We start from the raw sequence: 19,876 nt of genomic DNA, 5'->3' as shown, positions 1-19,876 counted from the left end.
CTGTGTTTGTTGGAGCAGCTGTGGTTGTTGTTTTAGCGGCTGTGGTTGTTATTGGAGCAGCTGTGGTTGTTGTTTCAGTGGCTGTGGTTGTTGTTGGAGCAGCTGTGGTTGTTGTGTAAGCTGTGGTTGTTGTTGGTGCAGCTGTGGTTGTTGTTGGTGCAGCTGTGGTTGTTATTGGAGCTGCAGTGGTTGTTGTTGGAGCAGCAGTGGTTGTTGGAGCTGCAGTTGTTGTTGTAGCAGCTGTGGTTGTTGTTGGAGAAGCTGTGGTCATTGTTGGAGATGCAGTGGTGGTTGTTGGTGCAGCAGAAGTTGTTGTTGGAGCAGTTGTGGTTGTTGTTGGAGTGGCTGTGGTCGTTGTTAGAGTGGCTGTGGTTGTTGTTGGAGTGGCTGTGATTGTTGTATAAGCTGTGGTTGTTGTTAGAGCTGCAGTTGTGGTTGTTTGAGCAATTGTGGTTGTTGTTGGGGCGGCTGTGGTCGTTGTTGCTGTAGTTGTTGTTGGAGCTGTGGTTGTTGTTGGAGCGGCTATGGTTGTTGTTGATGCAGCTGTGGATGTTGTTGGAGCAGCTGTGGTCGTTGTTGGAGCTGCAGTGGTGGTAGTTGGAGCAGCTGTGGTTGGAGCTGCAGTGGTGGTTGTTGGTGCAGCTATGGTTGTTGTTGCTGTGGTTGTTGTTGGAGCAGTTGTGGTTGTTGTTGGAGCAGCTGTGGTTGTTGTTGGAGCAGCTGTGGTTGTTGTTGGTGCAGCAGATGTCGTTGTTGGAGCGGTTGTGGTTGTTGTTGGAGTGGGTATGGTTGTTTTTGAAGCTGCAGTGGTGGTTGTTGGTGTAGCTATGGTTGTTGTTGGCGCGGCTGTGGTTGTTGTTGGAGCAGCTGTGTTTATTGTCGCAGCTGTGGTTGGTGTTGGAGCAGCTGTGTTTGTTTTTGGAAATGCAGTTGTGGTAGTTGGAGCAGCTATGGTTGGTGTTGGAGAAGCTGTTGTTGTTGTTGGAGTTACTTTCGTGGTTGTATGAGTAGCTGTGGTTGTTGGAGCAGCTGTGGTTGTAGATGGAACAGCTGTGGTTGGTGTTGGAGATGATGTTGTCGTTGTTGGAGCTGCAGTGGATGTCATTGGAGCAGCTGTGGTTGTTGATTTAGATGCTGTGGTTGATGTTGGAGCAGCTGTGGTTGGTGTTGGAGATGATGTTGTCGTTGTTGGAGCTGCTGTCGTCAATGTTGGAGCTGCAGTGGATGTTATTGGAGCAGATGTGGTTGTTGTTTTAGCTGCTGTGGTTGTTGTAGGAGCAGCTGTGGTTGTTGTTGGAGATGTTGTTGTGGCTGTAGGAGCTGCTGTGGTTGTTGTTAGAGTGGCTGTGGTTTTTGTTTGAGCTACTGTTGTTGTTTTTGGAGCAGCTGTGGTTGTTGTTTGAGCAGCTGTGGTTGTTGTTTGAGCAGCTATTGTTGGTGTTGGAGCTGTTGTGGTTGTTGTTGTTGTTGGAGTTGCTGTCATAGTTGTAGAAGCAGCTGTGGTTGTTGGAGCAGCTGTGGTTGTAGATGGAACAGCTGTGGTTGTTGTTGGTGCAGCTGTGGTTGGTGTTGGAGATGATGTTGTCGTTGTTGGAGCTGCAGTGGATGTCATTGGAGCAGCTGTGGTTGTTGATTTAGATGCTGTGGTTGATGTTGGAGCAGCTGTGGTTGGTGTTGGAGATGATGTTGTCGTTGTTGGAGCTGCTGTCGTGGTTGTAGGAGCAGCTGTGGTTGTTGGAGCAGCTGTCGTCATTGTTGGAGCTGCAGTGGATGTTACTGGAGCAGATGTGGTTGTTGTTTTAGCTGCTGCGGTTGTTGTAGGAGCTACTGTGGTTGTTGTTGGAGCAGCTGTGGTTGTTGTTGGAGATGTTGTTTTGGCTGTTGGAGCTGTTGTGGTTGTTGTTGTTGTTGGAGTTGCTGTCATAGTTGTAGGAGCAGCTGTGGTTGTTCGAGCAGCTGTGGTTGTAGATGGAACAGCTGTGGTTGTTGTTGGTGCAGCTGTGGTTGGTGTTGGAGATGATGTTATCGTTGTTGGAGCTGCAGTGGATGTCATTGGAGCAGCTGTGGTTGTTGATTTAGATGCTGTGGTTGATGTTGGAGCAGCTGTGGTTGGTGTTGTAGATGATGTTGACGTTGTTGGAGCTGCTGTCGCCATTGTTGGAGCTGCAGTGGATGTTATTGGAGCAGATGTGGTTGTTGTTTGAGATGCAGTTGTTGTTGTTGGAGCTGCTGTGGTGGTTTGTGGGGCTGGTGTAGTTGTTGGAGAAGATGTGGTTGTTGGAGCAGCTGTGGTTGAGATTGGAACGGCTGTGGTTGTTGGAATTGCAGTCCTTGTTCGAGCAGCAGTGGTTAATGTTTGAGCTGTCGTCGACATTGTATGAGCTGCAGTGGTTGGTGTTGGAGCAGCTCTGGTTGTTGTTGGAGTGGATGTGGTTGTTGTTGGAGTGGATGTGGTTGTTGTTGGAGCTGCTGTGGATGATGTTGGAGCCGAAATGGTGCTTGTTGGAACCTTTGTGGTGGTTTGTGGGGCTACTGTGTTTGTTGTAGCTGCTGTCAGAGTTGTACGAGCAGCTGTGGTTGTTGGAGCAGCTTTGGTTGTAGTTAAAGCTTGTGTCGTCGTTTTTGGAGCTGTTCTCGTGGTCGTAGGAACAGCTGTTGTTGTTGGAGCAGCTGTGGTTGTTGTTTGAGCAGCTATGGTTCGTGTTGGAGCTGTTGTGATTGTTGTTGTTGTTGGAGTTGCTGTCATAGTTGTAGGAGCAGCTGTGGTTGTTGGAGCCGCTGTGGATGTATTTGGAACAGCTGTGGTTGTTTGAGTTGCAGTTGTTGGTGTTGGAGCTGTTGTGGTTGTTGTTGGAGCTACTGTAGTGGTTGTAGAAGCAGATGTGGTTGTGGGAGCAGCTGTGGTGGTTGTTGGAGCTGCTGTGGTTGTTGTTGGAAATGCTGTGTTTGTTTTTGGAGCAGCTGTCGTCTTTGTTGGAGCAGCTGTGGTCGTTGTTGGAGCTGCTGTGGTCGTTTTTGGAACTGTTGTTATGGTTGTTGGAGCAGCTTTGGTTGTTGTTGGTGCAGCTGTAGTTGTCGTTGGAGCTGCAGTGGTTGTTGTTGGAGCTTCTGACGTGGCTGTAGGAGCAGCTGTTGTTGTTGGAGCAGCTGTGGTTGTTGTTGGAGCGGCTGTGGTTGTTAGAGCGGCTGTGGTTGTTGTTGGAGCCGGGATGGTTGTTGTTGGAACTGCTGTTATGGTTGTGGGAGCAGCTGTGGTTGTTGTTAGAGCTACTGTTGTGGTTGTTGTTGCTGTGGTTGTTGTTGGAGCTTCAGTGGTGGTTGTTGTTGCTGTAGTTGTTGTGGGAGCAGTTGTGATTGTTGCTGGAGCTGCTGCTGTTCTTGTTAGAGAGGACATGGTTGTCGTTGTAGTGGCTGTGGTTGTTGTTGGAGAGGCTGTTGTTGGATCATCTGTGGAGGTTTTTTGACCTGCTGTTGTTGTTGGAGCTCCTGCTGTTATTGTTGGAGAGGCTATGGTTGTTGTTGGAGATGTTATGGTTGTTGTTGGAGCACTTGTGGTCGTTGTTGGAGCTGCTGCTGTTGTTGTTGGAGCTGCTGTGGTTGTTGTTAGAGCTGCTGTTGTGGTTGTTGTTGGAGCTTCAGTGGTGGTTGTTGGAGCAGCTGTGGTTGTTGTTGCTGTGTTTGTTGTTGTAGAAGCTGTGGTTGTTGTTGGAGCTTCAGTGGTGGTTGTTGGAGCAGCTGTGGCTGTTGTTGCTGTGGTTGTTGTGGGAGCAGCTGTGGTTGTTGTTGGAAATGAACTTTCTTTTGTTGGAGCTGCAGTGGTTGGTGTTGGAGAAGCTGTTGTTGTTGTTGGAGCTGCTGTTGTGGTTGTAGGAGTAGCTGTGGTTGTTGGAGCAGTTGTTGTCGTTGTTGGAGCTGCAGTGGATGTCATTAGTACAGCTGTGGTTGTTGATTTAGATGCTGTGGTTGTTGTTGGAGCAGCTGTGGTTGGTGTTGGAGATGATGTTGTCGTTGTTGGAGCTGCTGTCGTGGTTGTAAGAGCAGCTGAGGTTGTTGGAGCAGCTGTCGTCATTGTTGGAGCTGCAGTGGATGTTAATGGAGCAGATGTGTTTGTTGTTTTAGCTGCTGTGGTTGTTGTAGGACCTACTGTGGTTGTTGTTGGAGCAGCTGTTGTTTGTGTTGGAGATGTTGTTGTGGCTGTAGGAGCTGCTGTGGTTGTTGGAGCAGCTGTGGTTTTTGGATCAATTGTGGTTGTGGTTGGAACAGCTGTTGTTGTTGTTTGAGCTGCAGTTGTTGTTGTTGGAGCTGCTGTGGTGGTTTGTGGGGCTGGTGTGGTTGTTGGAGAAGTTGTGTTTGTTGGAGCAGCTGTGGTTGAGATTGTTGCGGCTATGGTTGTTGGAATTGCAGTCCTTGTTCGAGCAGCAGTGGTTATTGTTTGAGCTGTCGTCGACATTGTATGAGCTGCAGTGATTATTGTTAGATTGGCTGTTGTTGTTGTTCGAGCTGCTGTTGTTGTTTTTGGAGCAGCTGTGGTTGTTTTTTGAGCAGCTGTGGTTGTTGTTTGAGCAGCTATGATTGGTGTTGGAGCTGTTGTGGTTGTTGTTGAAGTAGCTGTGTTTTTTGTTGGAGCAGCTGTGGCTGTTTTTGGAATCAAAGTTTTTGTTGTTGGAGTTGCAGTGGTTATTGTTGGAGCAGCTGTGGTTGTTGTTGGAGTGGCTGTGGTTGTTGTTTGAGCTGCTGTTGTTGTTTTTGGAGCAGCTGTGGTTGTTGTTTGAGCAGCTGTTGTTGGTGTTGGAGCTGTTGTGGTGGTTGTTGTTGTTGTTGGAATTGCTGTCATAGTTGTAGGAGCAGCTGTGGTAGTAGATGGAACAGCTGTGGTTGTTGTTGGTGCAGCTGTGGTTGGTGTTGAAGATGATGTTGTCGTTGTTGGAGCAGCTGTGGTTGTTGGAGCAGCTGTGGTTGTAGATGGAACAGCTGTGGTTGTTGTTGGTGCAGCTGTGGTTGGTGTTGGAGATGTTGTTGTGGCTGTCGGAGCTACTGTGGTTGTTGTTGGAGCAAATGTGGTTTTTGGATCAATTGTGGATGTTGTTGGAACAGCTGTTGTTGTTGTTTGAGCTGCAGTTGTTGTTGTTGGAGCTGCTGTGGTGGTTTGTGGGGCCGGTGTGGTTGTTGGAGAAGATGTGGTTGTTGGAGCAGCTGTGGTTGAGATTGGAAAGGATGTGGTTGTTGGAATTGCAGTCCTTGTTCGAGCAGCAGTGGTTATTGTTTGAGCTGTTGTCGACATTGTATGAGCTGCAGTGGTTGGTGTTGGAGCAGCTGTGGTTGTTGTTGGAGTGGCTGTGTTTGTTGTTTGAGCTGCTGTTGTTGTTTTTGGAGCAGCTGTGGTTGTTGTTGGAGTCGGTGTTGTTGTTGTTGGAGCTGCTGTAATTGTTGTTGGAGCGGCTGTGGATGATGTTGGAGCCCGAATGGTACTTGTTGGAACTTTTGTGGTGGTTTGTGGGGTAACTGTGGTTGTTGTAGCTGCTGTCAGAGTTGTAGGAGCAGCTGTGGTTGTTGGAGTAGCTGTGGTTGTAGTTGGAGCTTCTGTCGTCGTTGTTGGAGCTGTTGTCGTGGTTGTAGGAACAGCTGTTGTTGTTGGAACAACTGTGGTTGTTGGAGCAGCTGTGGTTGAAGATGGAACAGCTGTGGTTGTTGTTTGAGCTGAAGTTGTTGGTGTTGGAGCAACTGTGGTTGTTGTTTGAGCAGCTATAATTGGTGTTGGAGCTGTTGTGGTTGTTGTTGTTGTTGGAGCTGCTGTAGTGGTTGTGGGAGCAGCTGTGGTTGTGGGAGCAGCTGTGTTTGACGTTGTATGAGCTGCAGTGGTTGGTGTTGGAGCAGCCGTGGTTGTTGGAGCGGCTGGAGTTTTTGTTAGAACAGCTGTGGTGGCTGTTGGAGCTGCAGTGGCAGTTGTGGGAGAAGCTGTGGATGTTGTGTGAATTGCTGTTGTTGTTGTTGGAGCTGCTGTTGTTGTAGCAGCTGCTGTGGTTGTAGGAGCTACTGTTCTGGTTATTGGAGCAGCTATGTTTGGTGTTGGAGCAGCTTTTGTTGTAGTTTGAGCTACTGTCGTCTTTGGAGCTGCAGTGGTTGGTCTTGGAGCAGCTGTGGTTGTTGTTGGAGTGGCTGTTGTTGGAGTCGGTGTGGGTGTTGTTGGAGCTGCTGTTGTTGTTGTGTGAGAAGCTGTGATTTTTGCAGCAGTTGTAGTTGTTGTTGGAGCTGCAGTGATTGTTGTTGGAGCTGCAGTGGTTGTTGTTGGAACAGCTGTGGCTGCTTTTGGAGTCGGTGTGGTTGTTGTTGGAGTTGCTGTCGTCGTTGTTGGAACTGCAGTGGTTGGTGTTGGAGCAGCTGTGGTGGTTTGTGGGGCTGTTCTGGTTGTTGGAGCAGCTGTGGTTGGTGTTGGAACAGCTGTGGTTGTTGTTTGATCTGCTGTCGTCGTTGTTAGAGCTGCAGTGGTTTGTGTTGGAGCAGCTGTCGTGGTTAAAGGAGCAGCTGTTGTTGTTGGATGAGCTGTGGGTGTTGGAGCAGCTGTCGTTGGTGTTGGAGCAGCTGTGGTTGTTGTTGTTGTTGCTGCTGTCATAGTTGTAGGAGCAGCTGTGGTTGAAGTTGGAGCAGCTTTGGTTGTTTTTGGCGCTGCTGTCTTCGTTGTTGGAGCAGCAATGGTTGTTGCTGGAGCTCCTGTGGTTGTTGTTGTCTTTGTTGGAGCCGCTGTGTTTGTTGTTTGAGCAGCTGTGGATGTTGTTGAAGCAGCTGTGGTCGTTGTTGGAGCTGCAGTGGTGGTAGTTGGAGCAGCTGTGGTTGGAGCTGCAGTGGTGGTTGTTGGAGCAGCTGTGGCTGTTGTTGCTGTAGTTGTTGTTGGAGCTGTGGTTGTTGTTGGAGCAGATGTAGTTGTTGTTGGAGTTGTGGTTGTTATTGGAGGAGCTGTTGTTGTTGGAGATGCAGTGGTGGTTTTTGGAGCAGCTGTGGTTGTTGTTGGTGCAGCAGAAGTTGTTGTTGCAGCGGTTGTGTTTGTTGTTGGAGCGGCTCTGGTCATTGTTAGAGCGGCTGTGGTTGTTGTTAAACTGGCTGTGGTTGTTGTGTAAGCTGTGGTTGTTGTTGGTGCAGCTGTGGTTGTTATTGGAGCTGCAGTGGTTGTTGTTGGAGCAGCAGTGGTTGTTGTAGCTGCAGTTGTTGTTGTTGTTGTAGCAGCTGTGGTTGTTGTTGGAGAAGCTGTGGTCATTGTTGGAGATGCAGTGGTGGTTGTTGGTGCAGCAGAAGTTATTGTTGGAGCGGTTGTGGTTGTTGTTGGAGTGGCTGTGGTCGTTGTTTGAGTGGCTGTGGTTGTTGTTGGAGTGGCTGTGATTGTTGCATAAGCTGTGGTTGTTGTTAGAGCTGCAGTGGTGGTTGTTTGAGTAATTGTGGTTGTTGTTGGGGCGGCTGTGGTTGTTGATGATGCAGCTGTGGATGTTGTTGGAGCAGCTGTGGTCGTTGTTGGAGCTGCAGTGGTGGTAGTTGGAGCAGCTGTGGTTGGAGCTGCAGTGGTGGTTGTTGGAGCAGCTGTGGCTGTTGTTGCTTTAGTTATTGTTGGAGCTGTGGTTGTTGGTGGAGCGGCTATGGTTGTTGTTGAAGCTGCAGTGGTGGTTGTTGGTGCAGCTATGGTTGTTGGTGGCGCGGCTGTGGTTGTTGTTGGAGCAGCTGTGTTTATTGTCGCAGCCGTGGTTGGTGTTGGAGTAGCTGTGTTTGTTGTTTGAGCAGCTGTGGTTGTTGTTGGAGCAGCTTTGCTTGTTTTTGGAAATGCAGTTGTGGTTGTTGGAGCAGCTGTGGTTGGTGTTGGAGAAGCTGTTGTTGTTGTTGGAGCTGCTGTCGTGGTTGTAGGAGCAGCTGTGGTTGTTGGAGCAGCTGTCGTCATTGTTGGAGCTGCAGTGGATGTTATTGGAGCAGATGTGGTTGTTGTTTTAGCTGCTGTGATTGTTGTAGGAGCTGCTGTGGTTGTTGTTGGAGCAGCTGTGGTTTGTGTTGGAGATGTTGTTGTGGCTGTAGCAGCTGCTGTGGTTGTTGGAGCAGCTGTGGTTTTTGGATCAATTGTGGATGTGGTCACAACAGCTGTTGTTGTTGTTTGAGCTGCAGCAGTTGTTGTTGTTGCAGCTGCTGTGCTGGTTTGTGGGGCTGGTGTGGTTGTTGGAGAAGATGTGGTTGTTGGAGCAGCTGTGGTTGAGATTGGAGCGGCTGTGGTTGTTGGAATTGCAGTCCTTGTTCGAGTAGCAGTGGTTATTGTTTGAGCTGTCGTCGACATTGTATGAGCTGCAGTGGTTGGTGTTGGAGCAGCTGTGGTTGTTGTTTGAGCTGCTGTTGTTGTTTTTGGAGCAGCTGTGGTTGTTGTTTGAGCAGCTGTGGTTGTTGTTTGAGCAGCTATTGTTGGTGTTGGAGCTGTTGTGGTTGTTGTTGTTGTTGGAGTTGCTGTCATAGTTGTAGGAGCAGCTGTGGTTGTTGGAGCAGCTGTGGTTGTAGATGGAACAGCTGTGGTTGTTGTTGGTGCAGCTGTGGTTGGTGTTGGAGATGATGTTGTCGTTGTTGGAGCTGCAGTGGATGTCATTGGAGCAGCTGTGGTTGTTGATTTAGATGCTGTGGTTGATGTTGGAGCAGCTGTGGATAGTGTTGGAGATGATGTTGTCGTTGTTGGAGCTGCTGTCGTGGTTGTAGGAGCAGCTGTGGTTGTTGGAGCAGCTGTCGTCATTGTTGGAGCTGCAGTGGATGTTATTTGAGCAGATGTGCTTGTTGTTTTAGCTGCTGTGATTGTTGTAGGAGCTACTGTGGTTGTTGTTGGAGCAGCTGTGGTTGTTGTTGGAGATGTTGTTCTGGCTGTAGGAGCTGCTGTGGTTGTTGGATCAATTGTGGATGAGGTTGGAACAGCTGTTGTTGTTGTTTGAGCTGCAGTTGTTGTTGTTGCAGCTGCTGTGGTGGTTTGTGAAGCTGGTGTGGTTGTTGGAGAAGATGTGGTTGTTGGAGCAGCTGTGGTTGAGATTGGAGCGGCTGTGGTTGTTGGAATTGCAGTCCTTGTTCGAGCAGCAGTGGTTATTATTGGAGCAGCTGTGGTTGTTGTTGTAGTGGTTGTGGTTGTTGTTTGAGCTGTTGTCGACATTGTATGAGCTGCAGTGGTTGGTGTTGGAGCAGCTGTGGTTGTTGTTGGAGTGGCTGTGGTTGTAGTTGGAGCTTGTGTCGTCGTTTTAGGAGCTGTTGTCGTGGTCGTAGGAGTAGCTGTGGTTGTTGGAGCCGCTGTGGATGTATTTGGAACAGCTGTGGTTGTTGTTTGAGTTGCAGTTGTTGGTGTTGGACTGGCTGTGGTTGTTGTGTCAGCTGTGGTTGTTGTTGGTGCAGCTGTGGTTGTTCTTGGAGCTGCAGTGGTTGTTGTAACAGCTGTGGTTGTTGTTTGTGCAGCTGTGGTTGTTGTTGGAGAAGCTGTGGTCGTTGTTGGAGCTGCAGTGGTGGTTGTTGGAGCAGCAGTGGTTGTTGCAGCTGCAGTGGTTGTTGTAGCAGCTGTGGTTGTTATTGGAGCTGCAGTGGTTGTTGTTGGAGCGGTTGTTGTTGGAGTGGCTGTGGTCGTTGTTCGAGCGGCTGTGGTTGTTGTTGGAGTGGCTGTGGTTGTTGTATCAGCTGTGGTTGTTGTTAGAGCTTCAGTGGTGGTTGTTTGAGCAATTGTGGTTGTTGTTGATGCAGCTGTGGATGTTGTTGGAGCAGCTGTGGTCGTTGTTGGAGCTGCAGTGGTGGCAGTTGGAGCAGCTGTGGTTGGAGCAGCTGTGGCTGTTGTTGCTGTGGTTGTTGTTGGAGCTGCTGTCAAGGTTGTAGGATCAGCTGTGGATGTTGGAGCAGCTGTGGTTGTTGTTGGAGCGACTATGGTTGTTGTTGAAGCTGCAGTGGTGGTTGTTGGTGCAGCTATGGTTGTTGTTGGCGCGGCTGTGGTTGTTGTTGGAGCAGCTGTGTTTATTGTCACAGCTGTGGTTGGTGTTGGAGTAGCTGTGTTTGTTGTTGGAGCAGCTGTGGTTGTTGTTGGAAATGAACTTTTTGTTGTTGGAGCTGCAGTGGTTGTTGTTGGAGCAGCGATGGTTGGTGTTGGAGAAGCTGTTGTTGTTGTTGGAAATGAACTTTTTGTTGTTGGAGCTGCAGTGGTTGTTGCTGGAGCAGCTTTGCTTGTTTTTGGAAATGCAGTTGTGGTTGTTGGAGCAGCTATGGTTGGTGTTGGAGAAGCTGTTGTTGTTGTTGGAGCTGCTGTCGTGGTTGTAGGAGTAGCTGTGGTTGTTGGAGCAGCTGTTGTCGTTGTTGGAGCTGCAGTGCATGTCATTGGAGCAGCTGTGGTTGTTGATTTAGATGCTGTGGTTGTTGTTGGAGCAGCTGTGGTTGGTGTTGGAGATGATGTTGTCGCTGTTGGAGCTGCTGTCGTGGTTGTAGGAGCAGCTGTTGTTGTTGGAGCAGCTGTCGTCATTGTTGGAGCTGCAGTGGATGTTATTGGAGCAGATGTGCTTGTTGTTTTAGCTGCTGTGGTTGTTGTAGGAGTTGCTGTGGTTGTTGTTGGAGCAGCTGTGGTTTGTGTTGGAGATGTTGTTGTGGCTGTAGGAGCTGCTGTTGTTTTTGGATCAATTGTGGATGTGGTTGGAACAGCTGTTGTTGTTGTTTGAGCTGCAGTTGTTGTTGTTGGAGCTGCTGTGGTGGTTTGTGGGGCTGGTGTGGTTGTTGGAGAAGATGTGGTTGGTGTTTGAGCAGCTGTGTTTATTGTTGGAGCAGCTGTCGTTATTGTTGGAGCAGCTGTGGTTGTTGTTGGAGCAGCTGTGTTTGTTGTTTGAGCAGCTGTGGCTGTAGGAGCTGCTATGGTTGTTGGAGCTGCTGTGGTGGTTTGGGAGGCTACTGTAGTTGTTCCTGTTGTAGCTGTGGTTATAGTTGGAGAAGCTGTGGTTGTTGTTTGACCTGCTGTCGTCGTTGTTGGAAGGGCTGTCGTGGTTGTAGGAGCAGCTGTTGTTGTTGTTAGACCTACAGTGGTGGTTGTTTGAGCAGCTGTCGTCGTTGTTGGAGCGGCTGTGGTTGTTAGAACAACTGTGGTTGTTGATTTAGATGCTGTGGTTGTTGTTGTAGCAGCTGTGGTTGGTGTTGGAGATGATGTTGTCGTTGTTGGAGCTGCTGTTGTGGTTGTAGGAGCAGCTGTTGTTGTTGTTGGAGCAGCTGTCGTCATTGTTGGAGCTGCAGTGGATGTTATTTGAGCTGATGTGGTTTTTGTTGGAGCAGCTGTGGTTGTTGATTTAGCTGCTGTTGTGGCTGTAGGAACTGCTGTGGTTGTTGGAGCTGCTGTGGTGGTTTGTGAGGCTGCTGTGGTTGTTCCTGTTGGAGCTGTTGTTATACCTGAAGGAGCAGCTGTGGTTGTTGGAGCAGTTGTGGTTGTAGTTGGAGCAGCTGTGGTTGTTGTTTGACCTGCTGTCGTCATTGTTGGAACGGCTGTCGTGGTTGTAGGAGCAGCTGTGGTTGTTGTAGCAGCTGTGGTTGTTGTTAGAGCTGCAGTGGTGGTTGTTGGAATAGCTGTGGTTGTTGTTGGAGCAGCTGTGGTTGTTGTTGGAGCTGCAGTGGTGATTGTTGGGGCGGCTGTGGTTGTTGTTGGAGCTTCAGTAGTTGTTGTTGGAGCTGTGATTGTTGGTGGGGGGGCTGTGGTTGTTGTTGATGCATCTGTGATTGATGTTAGTGTAGCTGTCGTTGTTGTTGGAGCAGCTGTGGTTGTTGTTGGAGCTGCAGTGGTGATTGTTGGGGCGGCTGTGGTTGTTGTTGGAGCTGCAGTAGTTGTTGTTGGAGCTGTGATTGTTGGTGGGGGGGCTGTGGTTGTTGTTGATGCATCTGTGATTGATGTTAGTGTAGCTGTGGTTGTTGTTGGAGCGGCTGTAGTTGTTGTTAGAGCTGCAGTGGTGGTTGTTGGAATAGCTGTGGTTGTTGTTGGAGCTGCAGTAGTTGTTGTTGGAGCAGGGATGATTTGTGTGGCGGCTGTGGTTGTTGTTGATGCATCTGTGGTTGATGTTGGTGCAGCTTTGGTTGTTGTTGCTGTAGCTGTGGTTGTTGTTCGAGCAGCTGTGGTTGTTGTTTTAGCGGCTGTGGTTGTTATTGGAGCAGCTGTGGTTGTTGTTTTAGTGGCTGTGGTTGTTGTTGGAGCAGCTGTGGTTGTTGTTAGAGCTGCAGTGGTAGTTGTTTGAGCAGCTGTTGTTGTTGTTGGGGCAGCTGTGGTCGTTGTTGGAGCTGCAGTGGTTGTTGTTGCTGTGGTTGTTGTTGGAGCAGCTGTAGTTGTTGTTGGAGCGGCTGTAGTTGTTGTTGGAGCTAGAGTGGTGGTTGTTGGAGCTGCAGTGATGGTTGTTGGAGCAGCTTTGGTTGTTGTTGATGCAGCTGTAGTTGTTGTTGGAGCTGCAGTGGTTGTTGTTGGAGCTTCTGACGTGGTTGTAGGAGCAGCTGTTGTTGTTGGAGCAGCTATGGTTGTTGTTGGAGCGGCTGTGGTTGTTGGAGCGGCTTTGGTAGTTGTTGGAGCTGCTGTTGTGGTTGTTGTTGGAGAAGCTGTGGTCGTTGTTTTATTGGCTGTGGTTGCTGTTGGAGTAGCTGTGGTTGTTGTTCGAGCTGCAGTGGTAGTTGTTTGAGCAGCTGTGGTTGTTGTTGGAGAAGCTGTGGTTGTTGTTGGAGCTGCTGTGGTGGTTGTAGGAGCAGCTGTGGTTGTTGGAGCAGCTGTCGTCGTTGTTGGAGCGGCTGTGGTTGTTGTTGGAACTACTGACGTGGTTGTAGGAGCAGCGATTGTTGTTGGAGCAGCTGTAGTTGTTGTTGGAGCGGCTGTAGTTGTTGTTGGAGCTAGAGTGGTGGTTGTTGGAGCTGTAATGGTTGTTGGAGCTGCAGTGGTTGTTTTTGGAGCTTCTGACGTGGTTGTAGGAGCAGCTGTTGTTGTTGGAGCAGCTGTGGTTGTTGTTTGAGCGGCTGTGGTTGTTGGAGCGGCTTTGGTTGTTGTTGGAGCCGGGATGGTTGTTGTTGGAACTGCTGTTATGGTTGTGGGAGCAGCTGTGGTTGTTGTTAGAGCTGCTGTTGTGGTTGTGGTTGTTGTTGCTGTGGTTGTTGTTGGAGCAGCTGTGGCTGTTGTTGCTGTAGTTGTTGTGGGAGCAGCTGTGGTTGTTGTTGGAGCTGCTGCTGTTGTTGTTGTAGTGGCTGTGGTTGTTGTTGGAGATGCTGTTGTTGGATCATCTATGGAGGTTTTTTGACCTGCTGTTGTTGTTGGAGCTCCTGCTCTTGTTGTTGGAGAGGCTATGGTTGTTGTTGGAGATGCTGTTGTTGTTGTTGGAGCACTTGTGGTCGTTGTTGGAGCTGCTGCTGTTGTTGTTAGACCTGCTGTTCTGGTTGTTGTTGCAGTGGTTGTTGGAGCAGCTGTCGTTGGTGTTGAAGCTGCTGTGGTTGTTGTTGGAGCTGCTGCTGTTGTTGTTGTAGTGGCTGTGGTTGTTGTTGGAGATGCTGTTTTTGGATCATCTATGGAGGTTTTTTGACCTGCTGTTGTTGTTGGAGCTCCTGCCGTTATTGTTGGAGAGGCTATGGTTGTTGTTGGAGATGCTGTGGTTGTTGTTGGAGCACTTGTGGTCGTTGTTGGAGCTGCTGCTGTTGTTGTTAGAGCTGCTGTTGTGGTTGTTGTTGCTGTGGTTGTTGTTGGAGCTTTAGTGGTGGTTTTTGGAGCAGCTGTGGTTGTTGTTGCTGTGGTTGTTGTTGTAGAAGCTGTGCTTGTTGTTGGAGCTTCAGTGGTGGTTGTTGGAGCAGCTGTCGCTGTTGTTGCTGTCGTTGTTGTGGGAGGAGCTGTGATTGTTATAGCAGATGTGGTTGTTGTTGGAGTACTTGAGGTCATTGTTGGAGCACTTTTGGTCGTTGTTGGAGCTGCTGCTGTTCTTGTTGTTGGAGCTGCTATTGTTGGTCTTAGAGCACTTGCTGTATCTGTGGTGGTTGTTTGAGCTAATGTTGTTGTTGTTGTAAGAGCAGCTGTGATTGTTGTTGGAGCTGCTGTGGTTTTTGTTTGTGCAGCTGTGGTTGTTGTTGGAGAAGCTGTGGTCGTTGTTGGAGCTGCAGTGGTGGTTATTGGTGCAGCTGTGGATGTTATTGGAGCAGCTGTGGTCGTTGTTGGAGCTGCATTGGTGGGAGTTGGAGCAGCTGTGGTTGGAGCTGCAGTGGTGGTTGTTGGAGCAGCTGTGGCTGTAGTTGTTGTTGGAGTTGTGGTTGTTGATGCAGTTGTCATTGTTGGAGCAGCTGTGGTTGTTGTTGCTGTGGTTGTTGTTGGAGCAGTTGTGGTTGTTGTTTGAGCAGCTGTGGTTGTTATTGGAGGAGCTGTTGTTGTTGTTGGAGCTGCAGTGGTGGTTGTTGGAACAGCTGTGGTTGTTGTTGGAGCAGCTGTGGTTTGTGTTGGAGATGTTGTTGTGGCTGTAGGAGCTGCTGTGGTTGTTGGAGCAGCTGTGGTTTTTGGATCAATTGTGGATGTGGTTGGAACAGCTGTTGTTGTTGTTTGAGCTGCAGTTGTTGTTGTTGGAGCTGCTGTGGTGGTTTGTGGGGCTGGTGTGGTTGTTGGAGAAGATGTGGTTGTTGGAGCAGCTGTGGTTGAGATTGGAGCGGCTGTGGTTGTTGGAATTGCAATCCTTGTTTGAGCAGCAGTGGTTACTGTTTGAGCTGTCGTCGACATTGTATGAGCTGCAGTGGTTGGTGTTGGAGCAGCTGTGGTTGTTGTTGGAGTGGCTGTGGTTGTTGTTTGAGCTGCTGTTGTTGTTTTTGGAGCAGCTGTGGTTGTAGGAGCAGCTGTGGTTGTTGTTTGAGCCATTGTGGTTGTTGTTGAGGCGGCTGTGGTTGCTGTTGATGCAGCTGTGGATGTTGTTGGAGCAGCTGTGGTCGTTGTTGGAGCTGCAGTGGTGGTAGTTGGAGCAGTTGTGGTTGTTGGAGCAGCTTTGGTTTTTGGATCAATTGTGGATGTGGTTGGAACAGCTGTTGCTGTTGTTTGTGCTGCAGTTGTTGTTGTTGGAGCTGCTGTGGTGGTTTGTGGGGCTGGTGTGGTTGTTGGAGCAGCTATGGTTGAGATTGGAGCGGCTGTGGTTGTTGGAATTGCAATCCTTGTTTGAGCAGCAGTGGTTACTGTTTGAGCTGTCGTCGACATTGTATGAGCTGCAGTGGTTGGTGTTGGAGCAGCTGTGGTTGTTGTTGGAGTGGCTGTGGTTGTTGTTTGAGCTGCTGTTGTTGTTTTTGGAGCAGCTGTGGTTGTTGTTTGAGCAGCTATGGTTGTTGTTTGAGCAGCTATGGTTGGTGTTGGAGCTGTTGTGGTTTTTGTTGTTGTTGGAGTTGCTGTCATAGTTGTAGGAGCAGCTGTGGTTGTTGGAGCAGCTGTGGTTGTAGATGGAACAGCTGTGGTTGTTGTTGGTGCAGCTGTAGTTGTTGTTGCTGTGGTTGTTGTTGGTGCAGCTATGGTTGTTGTTGCTGTTGTTGGACCAGCAGTTTTTCTTGTTGGAACAGCTGTGGTTGTTGTTGGAGCAGCTATGGTTGTTGTTGCTGTGGTTGTTGTTGGAGCAGTTGTGGTTGTTGTTGGAGCAGCTGTGGTTGTTGTTGGAGCAGCTGTGGTTGTTGTTGGTGCAGCAGATGTTGTTGTTGGAGCGGTTGTGGTTGTTGTTGGAGCGGGTATGGTTGTTGTTGAAGCTGCAGTGGTGGTTGTTGGTGCAGCTATGGTTGTTGTTGGCGCGGCTGTGTTTATTGTCGCAGCTGTGGTTGGTGTTGGAGTAGCTGTGTTTGTTGTTGGAGCTGCAGTGGTTGTTGTTGGAGCAGCTTTGCTTGTTTTTGGAAATGCAGTTGTGGTTGTTGGAGCAGCTATGGTTGGTGTTGGAGAAGCTGTTGTTGTTGTTGGAGCTGCTGTCGTGGTTGTATGAGTAGCTGTGGTTGTTGGTGCAGCTGTTGTCGTTGTTGGAGCTGCAGTGGATGTTATTGGAGCAGATGTGGTTGTAGTTGGAGCAGCTGTGGTTGTTGTTTGACCTGCTGTCGTCGTTGTTGGAACGGCTGTCGTGGTTGGAACGGCTGTTGTGGTTGTAGGAGCAGCTGTGGTTGTTGTTGGAGCTGCAGTGGTGGTTGTTGGGGTGGTTGTTGTTGGAGCTGCAGTGGTGGTTGTTGGGGCGGCTGTGGTTGTTGTTGGAGCTGCAGTAGTTGTTTTTGGAGCTGTGATTGTTGGTGGAGGGGCTGTGGTTGTTGTTGATGCATCTGTGATTGATGTTGGTGTAGCTGTGGTTGTTATTGGAGCAGCTGTGGTTGTTGTTGGAGCTGCAGTGGTGGTCATTGGGGCGGCTGTGGTTGTTGTTGGAGCGGCTGTAGTTGTTGTTAGATCTGCAGTGGTGGTTGTTGGAATAGCTGTGGTTGTTGTTGGAGCTGCAGTAGTTGTTGTTGGAGCTGTGATGATTTGTGGGGCGGCTGTGGTTGTTGTTGATGCATCTGTGGTTGATGTTGGTGCAGCTTTGGTTGTTGTTGGTGTAGCTATGGTTGTAGTTGGAGCAGCTGTGGTTGTTGTTTGACCCGCTGTCGTCGTTGTTGGAACGGCTGTCGTGGTTGGAACGGCTGTTGTAGTTGTAGGAGCAGCTGTGGTTGTTGTTGGGGTGGTTGTTGTTGGAGCTGCAGTGGTGGTTGTTGGGGCGGCTGTGGTTGTTGTTGGAGCTGCAGTAGTTGTTTTTGGAGCTGTGATTGTTGGTGGAGGGGCTGTGGTTGTTGTTGATGCATCTGTGATTGATGTTGGTGTAGCTGTGGTTGTTATTGGAGCAGCTGTGGTTGTTGTTGGAGCTGCAGTGGTGGTCATTGGGGCGGCTGTGGTTGTTGTTGGAGCGGCTGTAGTTGTTGTTAGATCTGCAGTGGTGGTTGTTGGAATAGCTGTGGTTGTTGTTGGAGCTGCAGTAGTTGTTGTTGGAGCTGTGATGATTTGTGGGGCGGCTGTGGTTGTTGTTGATGCATCTGTGGTTGATGTTGGTGCAGCTTTGGTTGTTGTTGGTGTAGCTATGGTTGTTGTTGGAGCAGCTGTTGTTGTTGTTGTTTTAACAGCTGTGGTTGTTATTGGAGCAGCTGTGGTTGTTGTTTTCGTGGCTTTGGTTGTTGTTGGAGCAGCTGTGGTTGTTGTGAGAGCTGCAGTTGTCGTTGTTTGAGCAGCTGTTGTTGTTATTGGGGCAGCTGTGGTCGTTGTTGGAGCTGCAGTGGTTGTTGTTGCAGTGGTTGTTGTTGGAGAAGCTGTGGTTGTTGTTGGAGCTGCTGTCGTGGTTGTAGGAGCAGCTGTGGTTGTTGGAGCAGCTGTCGTCATTGTTGGAGCAGCTGTGGTTGTTGTTGGAGCAGCTGTCGTTGTTGTTGGAGCTTCTGACGTGGTTTTAGGAGCAGCTATTGTTGTTGGAGCAGTTGTAGTTGTTGTTGTAGCGGCTGTAGTTGTTGTTGTAGCGGCTGTAGTTGTTGTTGGAGCTGCAGTGGTGGTTGTTGGAGCAGCTTTGGTTGTTGTTGGTGCAGCTGTAGTTGTTGTTGGAGCTGCAGTGGTTGTTGTTGGAGCTTCTGACGTGGTTTTAGGAGCAGCTATTGTTGTTGGAGCAGTTGTAGTTGTTGTTGTAGCGGCTGTAGTTGTTGTTGTTGCTGTGGTTGTTGCTGGAGCAGATGTGGTTGTTGTTGGAGCAGCTGTGGTTGTTGTTGGAGCAGCTGTGGTTGTTGTTGGAGCGGGTATGGTTGTTGTTGAAGCTGCAGTGGTGGTTGTTGGTGCAGCTATGGTTGTTGTTGGCGCGGCTGTGTTTATTGTCGCAGCTGTGGTTGGTGTTGGAGTAGCTGTGTTTGTTGTTGGAGCTGCAGTGGTTGTTGTTGGAGCAGCTTTGCTTGTTTTTGGAAATGCAGTTGTGGTTGTTGGAGCAGCTATGGTTGGTGTTGGAGAAGCTGTTGTTGTTGTTGGAGCTGCTGTCGTGGTTGTATGAGTAGCTGTGGTTGTTGGAGCAGCTGTTGTCGTTGTTGGAGCTGCAGTGGATGTTATTGGAGCAGATGTGGTTGTAGTTGGAGCAGCTGTGGTTGTTGTTTGACCTGCTGTCGTCGTTGTTGGAACGGCTGTCGTGGTTGGAACGGCTGTCGTGGTTGTAGGAGCAGCTGTGGTTGTTGTTGGAGCTGCAGTGGTGGTTGTTGGGGTGGTTGTTGTTGGAGCTGCAGTGGTGGTTGTTGGGGCGGCTGTGGTTGTTGTTGGAGCTGCAGTAGTTGTTTTTGGAGCTGTGATTGTTGGTGGAGGGGCTGTGGTTGTTGTTGATGCATCTGTGATTGATGTTGGTGTAGCTGTGGTTGTTATTGGAGCAGCTGTGGTTGTTGTTGGAGCTGCAGTGGTGGTCATTGGGGCGGCTGTGGTTGTTGTTGGAGCGGCTGTAGTTGTTGTTAGATCTGCAGTGGTGGTTGTTGGAATAGCTGTGGTTGTTGTTGGAGCTGCAGTAGTTGTTGTTGGAGCTGTGATGATTTGTGGGGCGGCTGTGGTTGTTGTTGATGCATCTGTGGTTGATGTTGGTGCAGCTTTGGTTGTTGTTGGTGTAGCTGTGGTTGTCGTTGGAGCAGCTGTTGTTGTTGTTGTTTTAACAGCTGTGGTTGTTATTGGAGCAGCTGTGGTTGTTGTTTTAGTGGCTTTGGTTGTTGTTGGAGCAGCTGTGGTTGTTGTGAGAGCTGCAGTTGTCGTTGTTTGAGCAGCTGTTGTTGTTATTGGGGCAGCTGTGGTCGTTGTTGGAGCTGCAGTGGTTGTTGTTGCAGTGGTTGTTGTTGGAGAAGCTGTGGTTGTTGTTGGAGCTGCTGTCGTGGTTGTAGGAGCAGCTGTGGTTGTTGGAGCAGCTGTCGTCATTGTTGGAGCGGCTGTGGTAGTTGTTGGAGCCGGGATGGTTGTAGTTGGAACTGCTGTTATGGTTGTGGGAGCAGCTGTGGTTGTTTTTAGAGCTACTGTTGTGGTTATTGTTGCTGTGGTTGTTGTTGGAGAAGCTGTGGTTGTTGTTATAGTGGCTGTGGTTGTTGTTGGAGCAGCTGTGGTTGTTGTTAGATCTGCAGTGGTAGTTGTTTGAGCAGCTGTTGTTGTTGTTGGGGCAGCTGTGGTCGTTGTTGAAGCTGCAGTGGTTGTTGTTGCTGTGGTTGTTGTTGGATCAGCTGTCGTGGTTGTAGGAGCAGCTGTGGTTGTTGGAGCAGCTGTCGTCGTTGTTGGAGCGGCTGTGGTTGTTGTTGGAGCTAGAGTGGTGGTTGTTGGAGCTGTAGTGGTTGTTGTTTGTGCAGCTGTAGTTGTTGTTGGAGCTGCAGTGGTTGTTATTGGAGCTGCAGTGGTTGTTGTTGCTGTGGTTGTTGTTGGAGAAGCTGTGGTTGTTGTTGGAGCAGCTGTCGTGGTTGTAGGAGCAGCTGTGGTTGTTGGAGCAGCTGTCGTCGTTGTTGGAGTGGCTGTGGTTGTTGTTGGAACTACTGACGTTGTTGTAGGAGCAGCTATTGTTGATGGAGCAGCTGTAGTTGTTGTTGGAGCGGCTGTAGTTGTTGTTGGAGCTAGAGTGGTGGTTGTTGGAGCTGTATTGGTTGTTGTTGGTGCAGCTGTAGTTGTTGTAGGAGCTGCAGTGGTTGTTGTTGGAGCTTCTGACGTGGTTGTAGGAGCAGCTGTTGTTGTTGGAGCAGTTGTGGTTGTTGTCGGAGCGGCTGTGGTTGTTGTTAGAGCTGCAATGGTAGTTGTTTGAGCAGCTGTTGTTGTTGTTGGGGCAGCTGTGGTCGTTGTTGAAGCTGCAGTGGTTGTTGTTGCTGTGGTTGTTGTAGGAGCAGCTATTGTTGTTGGAGCAGCTGTAGTTGTTGTTGGAGCGGCTGTAGTTGT

The 19,876-nt window shown here is 49.4% G+C and overlaps 4 protein-coding genes across 4 annotated transcripts; all 4 read right to left on the bottom strand.

Moving 5' to 3' along the window:
- Positions 1 to 67: 67 nt before the first annotated feature.
- On the bottom strand, positions 68 to 11,227 carry LOC136177526 (mucin-2-like; the record flags this gene model as incomplete). The annotated part of the gene is made up of 7 exons (XM_065950952.1): positions 10,374 to 11,227; positions 9,221 to 9,803; positions 8,108 to 8,214; positions 5,841 to 6,759; positions 3,272 to 3,327; positions 2,084 to 3,186; positions 68 to 1,029 (listed from the first exon to the last, which is right to left on the bottom strand). Coding segments are annotated over exons 1-7 (4,584 nt in total), but the record flags the coding sequence as incomplete, so codon positions are not given.
- Positions 11,228 to 12,295: 1,068 nt separating this feature from the next.
- Positions 12,296 to 13,894, bottom strand: LOC136177525 (integumentary mucin C.1-like; the record flags this gene model as incomplete). The annotated part of the gene is made up of 1 exon (XM_065950951.1): positions 12,296 to 13,894. A coding segment is annotated over exon 1 (1,599 nt), but the record flags the coding sequence as incomplete, so codon positions are not given.
- Positions 13,895 to 14,504: 610 nt separating this feature from the next.
- LOC136177524 (mucin-7-like) lies at positions 14,505 to 16,342 on the bottom strand. Its single transcript, XM_065950948.1, has 2 exons — positions 15,572 to 16,342; positions 14,505 to 14,672 (listed from the first exon to the last, which is right to left on the bottom strand). The coding sequence occupies exons 1-2, from the start codon at positions 16,340 to 16,342 to the stop codon at positions 14,505 to 14,507; spliced, it is 939 nt and encodes a 312-aa protein (XP_065807020.1).
- Positions 16,343 to 17,594: 1,252 nt separating this feature from the next.
- On the bottom strand, positions 17,595 to 19,633 carry LOC136177523 (salivary glue protein Sgs-3-like; the record flags this gene model as incomplete). Its single annotated transcript, XM_065950947.1, has 3 exons — positions 17,595 to 17,673; positions 18,094 to 18,399; positions 18,747 to 19,633. Coding segments are annotated over 3 exons (1,272 nt in total), but the record flags the coding sequence as incomplete, so codon positions are not given.
- Positions 19,634 to 19,876: the final 243 nt, after the last annotated feature.

Source organism: Labrus bergylta, chromosome 22, assembly GCF_963930695.1.
Source record: "Labrus bergylta chromosome 22, fLabBer1.1, whole genome shotgun sequence".
Taxonomy (NCBI): domain Eukaryota; kingdom Metazoa; phylum Chordata; class Actinopteri; order Labriformes; family Labridae; genus Labrus; species Labrus bergylta.
Note: the sequence above shows the minus strand (reverse complement) of the source record. Positions and strands in the feature narration are given on the sequence as shown.